The sequence below is a fragment of the Eublepharis macularius genome, chromosome 12 (assembly GCF_028583425.1).
Source record: "Eublepharis macularius isolate TG4126 chromosome 12, MPM_Emac_v1.0, whole genome shotgun sequence".
NCBI lineage: Eukaryota > Metazoa > Chordata > Lepidosauria > Squamata > Eublepharidae > Eublepharis > Eublepharis macularius.
This window is the reverse complement of record NC_072801.1, coordinates 52,091,711-52,098,107: the sequence shown is the minus strand read 5'-3', so window position 1 is coordinate 52,098,107 and position 6,397 is coordinate 52,091,711. Positions and strand designations below refer to the sequence as shown.

The window sequence follows — 6,397 nt, the reverse complement described above, 5'->3', positions numbered from 1 at the left end:
CTAGCCTTCCCTAGACTGAAAAGGTCCCTTTAACTTGAAAGTCAGAAACATGTGCAGGCAAAGCATGTGCTCTGCAATTAAGCCATGGCCCTGCTTTATTTCTTTAGTCCAAAGGAATAATGAAATCTCCCCATTTTAACACCTTTCTCCTCTGGTGGTACAGGAAATCTGTGAGTCTTCATAACACACTCTTTTTATTGCTCTTGACATTCTCTGTAATATTTGCCTAAGGAAGCTAAAAGTTTGCTTCTGAAATTCTGACTGGCAAGATTTGGTAGCAGTTTTAGTCTCAAGTTGCATCACCATTGCTGTCTGTACACAGAGGTTTTTTTTTTTACCATAACTGCATTCCCCAAAAGATCTGCCAGTAAAGCAGCCCTATTCCAGCAGCCAATATATATCAGTATTGTTTAGGGCAGGAATTAAAACTGAGACCTTCCACATGTAAATCAAGTTCTTGAGCCACAGTCCTTCAACAACATTTGTTGAGAGACAAATGGAAGCCACAGAATTCTTTGACTGACATTGCATTGATATTGTAAGGTGAGTTGCAAGGAACCTGCTAAGAAACACTGATAGTTTTATAAATATTGTTTTGGATTTCCTCAGAATTATGTGAATGTTTTGCCTTACTGAGAACTTCCACATTCATCTCATAGTTGCAATTTAAGTGGCATTTGATGGCAAATCTATAATACTAAAAAGCACTTTTTTGGCAGTTAGTCTAATATCCAAGTTGACTGATCATATTTAGTCACAACATTTAACCAATATAAATTGGTTAGAGCCAATTTGGTGTAGTGGTGGCAGGACTCTAATCTGGAGAACCGGGTTTGATTCCCCACTCCTCTGCTTGAAGCCAGCTGGGTGACCTTGGGTTAGTCACAGCTCTCTTAGAACTCTCTCAGGGCCAAGCTACAAGTGACGAATGACACTTGAACGGCAAGTGTATTTCTCCCTGTTCACTTGCCCTCCACTCAATCCCCTTGCCGTTCAAGTGTCATTCATCACTTGTAGCTTGGCTCTCAGCCTCACAGGGTGATTGTTGTGGGGATAACAACACACTTTATAAAACTCTCTGAGTGGACATTAAGTTGTCCTGAAGGGCAGTATATAAATCAAATGTTGTTATGTTATTATTAAATTAGATGTTTGTTCACAAGGTTTTCTCCCCCATATCTATACTATTTCCTTCTTTCCATAGGTATCACAGATTGTCAGTCATGGTAGGAAACCAAACTGATGAATGCTTCTTTTCCCTTCTTGGCCTTTCCAACGATCTCCATATTCAAATTATCCTCTTTGTCCTGTTCTTATTTATTTATCTGCTAACTGTATTGGGGAATGTTATGATCATGCTGGCTGTAAAATCTAACCCTCAACTTCAGAACCCCATGTACTTCTTCTTGAGTCACCTCTCTTTCCTCGATGTTTGTTATTCTTCTGTCACGCTCCCAAAGATGCTGGAGACCACCATTGGTGAACAGAAGACTATATCTGTCAGTGGGTGCTTTGCTCAGGCATTCTTTATTTTGTTTTCAGCCACTACAGAGGTTTTCATGCTCTCATCAATGGCATATGACAGGTATTGTGCTATATGCAAACCACTGCATTACATGAACATCATGAATATAGCATTCAGTTGTAAGCTAGTGGCTACTTCATGGACAATTGGATTCTTTTATGCACTTGCAAACACTTTGCCACTCTTAAGGTTAGAATTTTGTGGATCAAACATCATAAGACATTTCAGTTGTGAACTCCCATCCATCCTTTCTTTGTCCTGCAGTGATACATTCATGAATAAAATGTTGTTCCTCATTTTGGGAGGAACAGTTGGTATCGTCTCCCTTTTCCTCACTGTCTTCTCTTACATTCATATTATTTCTACCATCCTGGGGATCAGCTCCACAGAGGGGAGACAGAAAGCTTTCTCTACCTGTAGCTCTCACCTCATTGTAGTGATTCTCTTCTATGGAACAGGTTACTTCCGCTATCTTAGACCAAGCTCAGCATCATCAGTGGTTTTGGATGAAATACTTTCCATACAATACAGCATCCTCACACCGTTGCTCAACCCCATCATCTACAGTTTACCAAACAAGGAGATGAAGGCATCATTTAAGAAGATACTAAGATGTTGAAATTCTGTGATATTTTGAAAAATAAGTATATATCAAAAATTAAACATTACCCACATTTCTTTCTGAGCATGTATAGCCTACTCTGGTTTTCAAAGCAGGTTTGATGTTTAGGGAAATATCAATCTCCCTTCCTCCCCCCATTTCTGAACATTATCCCATCCAGAGCACAGACATAGTCCACAGCAGTTTTCAGAATCTTCTGCATATTTGCAGGTCATGAGACCCAGCATGGTGCAATAGTTAAAAGGGTTGGACTAGGATCTGGAAGACCCAGGTTTGAATCCCTGCTCTGCCATGGAAGCTCACTGGGTGACCTTGGGCCAGTCACACTCTCTCAACCCAACCCACCTCATGAGGTTTTCAGGATAAATGGAATGAGAGGATAATGGTTTAAGCTGCTTTGGGCCTACCTGGGGGAGAAAGGCAGGATATAAATGGAGTATTTTTTAAAAAAAATGTGCATTGGTACATTAATAAAATATTATAAACATGGTGTCTTGAAGAAGATGGATTAAGATTCATGTAGATTATTAAAATATTTGGCTGCACTGGATGCAAAAAAATCCTCAGTAAATGAATTTTGGCCTTTATGACCACAGAGATGAGCTTACAAAATGTTATTAAATTTTTTATTAAAAATTGTAAGAGAATGATTTAAACATGTGTGCCTTTAATGTCATCTAAAGTAATAATAATAACAACACAAGGTTGAGAGCAAACTTTAATTCATATCTGCAAGAATCATAGCTTTTGTTCCCAAGCCTAGTGACTGGGAAGAACATTTTCTGCTTCTCCTTCACATATGGATTTTTTTCAGTGTAAGTGTGTGTTTTCCAAGCAGAATTTGGATTATTTCAGGAGAAGTGCCCCCCCCCCAACATAATTTCCAAGGTGAAGGCAGAGCTTCCCTCCCATTAAGTAAAACAAGTTTCTCTAAATACAAGAATAAGATGGCACAGAATTCAAGCTCCATGGGATCTTCTGCCATTGTGATGTTTCTCTCATCATTCTCCAGAAGTTTCTTATCCCACAAGGATAAAGGAGTTGTAGAAGTCAGTACTTTGAACCATAGACACAAGTAGCTAGATAGAGTCCACTCCTTTGTGGTAAAATATAGTCTTTCAAAATGCTGCTGGCAAAAATCCTAGGGTGGATTCCTGAAGAGGCAAGCTAACAACTCTACAGGGCAATGAACAATTATGTGATATCAAAGAAAAAAACCCTCTCACTATGATGATCACATCATTTTGAATAGACTGTAGGTGTATGTGTATAATTTACATCACACACCTTTCAGCCTCTGTCAGGGCCATCAATGCAGCTAAAGATTAAAATCAAATGTAATAAAACACATTTTTAAAACAATTCAAACAAAACAAAATAGCATTAAAATAATTAAAAGCAAGCTAAATAACACATACAAATACACAAAACAATGCTTAAAACATAGAGAAGGAAAGAGGGATCAATGAGAAAATGGCAGATGAAACAAAAAGTCTTCACTCACTGGTAGAAGACAGCAATAAAAAGGAATAGGGAAGTCTCTGTAAGGCCCTCTCCCAGATTGTCATCTGCCTAATATCAGAAGTCAGGGGAACCTGAAGCAGCCCTTGGAAGATTATTTATTTAACAAAATTTATGTCCCATCTTTCTGCCCCCCAAATCTATCCACTAAACCATAGTGGTCATGTAGGTGTGTAAGGGAATAGGCAGTTCTTTAGATATTTCCAAGCCACATTATTGAGCGAGAAACATTTTGTAGTCTTCCTGTACCTCACATTAAAGTCTCCCTTTTTGGTTGTTGTGGGTTTTCCGGGCTGTATTGCCGTGGTCTTGGCATTGTAGTTCCTGACGTTTCGCCAGCAGCTGTGGCTGGCATCTTCAGAGGTGTAGCACCAAAAGACAGAGATCTCTCAGTGTCTCTCTCAGAGATCTCTCAGGACACTGAGAGATCTCTGTCTTTTGGTGCTACACCTCTGAAGATGCCAGCCACAGCTGCTGGCGAAACGTCAGGAACTACAATGCCAAGACCACGGCAATACAGCCCGGAAAACCCACAACAACCATCGTTCTCCGGCCGTGAAAGCCTTCGACAATACATCGTCTCCCTTTTTGTGTGTTCACAAGGTTGGATGAGGAAAAAAACTTGCTGAGTATATGATGTTCAATAAAGTTTCTGATTTATTGTGGCCATTCTGATCTATACCATTTGGGAATTTCTAGCACACTCATAATTACAAGGTTAGTTCCCATATACTTTTCTGATGATGAAAGGGATTTCAGTCACTGAATGGGACTTCCTTGTGTCCTTGATCTCACCTCAACCCAAATGATAACTGAAATGATGCACAAAGAACACTGAAGAACAACATGATTGAAGAGTCAGAGGCCTGCCGCAGGAAGAGACAATAATAAAAAATTCCCAGCCCCTTCCATTAGCAGAAACATTCTTAGATATTCAACCCTTAGTCTAGATCAGCAGTTCCCAAACTTCAGGACACTGCCTCTTTGGTTCCATAAACTCAACGCTAGTGCCTCTCACCCCTACCCTACCCTATAAAAAACATTATTCAGAACAGTGGTTTGCACAGCTCCTTAAGGAAGATCATAATAACATTCAAAACAGTAACCATTAATTCCACATTTATTCAAAATCCATGTGAAAAATGACAAAGAAACAAAAAACGTACGTGGTGATGACGGGGTATACTGGTCTGATGAGAGCTCTAGTGGCAAGTTTGATAAAAACTGATCATTTTCACCAGATTTCAGCACCATGCAGAGGCAGAATCTTGAAACAGGGAAGGAGTTTCACTATAGGCTCTAATCTAGTCAATCATAAATAAGCAAACAGCATGCTCAGTGGGGCCCACCTCTATTGCCTCCCTGCCACTCCTCTGCTTCTTAGCACCCCTCTAGGTAATCCCACTATCCTGCAGAGAGCAGTAATGCCCACTTTGGGAAGGGAACCACTTGTCTAGATCAACTGATTAAAATCTACATTTGTCTAAATTTATTCAAAATAAGTTAATATATTAGTTCAGATTGAATAGTGTTAAAATAATAGTATTTACAAAGTACCTAGAAAATGTCTTCAGAGTGAAGGAAGGAAGAGTTTCCTTGCAACGAAGCAGCCAATATATATCAGCATTGTCTATGGCAGAGACTGAAGTGGAGACTATCCACATGTACAGTAAATTCTTGAGCCCGAGTCCTTCAATAGCACTGTGAGAGACAAATGGATGCTGCAGGACTGTTTGACTAAAATATTGCATTGATATTCCAAGGTAAGTTGTGAGGTATCAACTAAAAAGCACTGATAGTTTTATAAAAAATCATATTGGATAGCCTCAAAATTATGTGAATGTTTTGTGTTACTGGGAACTTCGACATTCATTTACAGCTCTTGTCCATGCAGGTCCCACATTCATATTTTTGGTCATCAAAAGGAACTTTTCTTTCTGTTATTGCCAATAGAAAAACAGGCTGGATCCATGATATTTGATATGATTAGTTTCCATGAGAGTTGATCATGTCAACATTAATCTGAATTGCATGGTATAAGGGTTTATTAAAACAGTTAAAACAAATGGCAGGAAGGAGGGATTAATGAGAAAATGGCTGCATGACTAGAGTTCTGTTGGCATGTTTTGTTTACTAAAAATTCCATTAGTTTCCACTAGATTTCAGCACCATACAGAAGCAGAAACTTGAAGCGAGGAAAGTGTTTTGCTCTATGTCTTAGCCTGGTTAATCACAAATAAGTGAACAATGCTCTCAGGGGGCCTGCCTACAGTGACCCCCACACACACCCATGCCTTTTGTTGCCCCCTTAGGTAATCCCATCAGCCTCAGGATGTCGTACCACCCACTTTGGGAACAACTAGTTTAGATCAACTGATTAAAAACTACATTTGGCTGACTTCCGGTTTGGGATTCATGGAGGTCTAACGCAGCTCCATTTGCGGAGCTGACCGGATTGCCGTTTTAACCGGCCGGAGGGGTGAAAATAACCCGCGGCCGACTGCTCTCAGGTGGGGAGCAGGCAAAGAACGCTCAAGACCCTAGGGTGAGCTAGATCTCGGACGAGGGGGGGCTCTACACAAGGAGTCTCCCCCCCGATCCTTGAGGTCCCACCTTGCGACGGGTCGGCTATAATCTCTGCGGCAATTTTGGGGCCAATTCGGCTGGCATAAGACCTACATACCCAAGCTTCGATCGGGGAGGGAAGTCGAGAGGAGAATTTAAGATCG

The 6,397-nt window shown here is 40.3% G+C and overlaps 1 protein-coding gene across 1 annotated transcript; it reads left to right on the top strand.

Moving 5' to 3' along the window:
* Positions 1–1,223: 1,223 nt before the first annotated feature.
* Positions 1,224–2,144, top strand: LOC129339306 (olfactory receptor 8S1-like). The gene has a single exon (XM_054993891.1). The coding sequence runs from the start codon at positions 1,224–1,226 to the stop codon at positions 2,142–2,144; it is 921 nt and encodes a 306-aa protein (XP_054849866.1).
* The last annotated feature ends 4,253 nt before the right edge of the window (positions 2,145–6,397 follow it).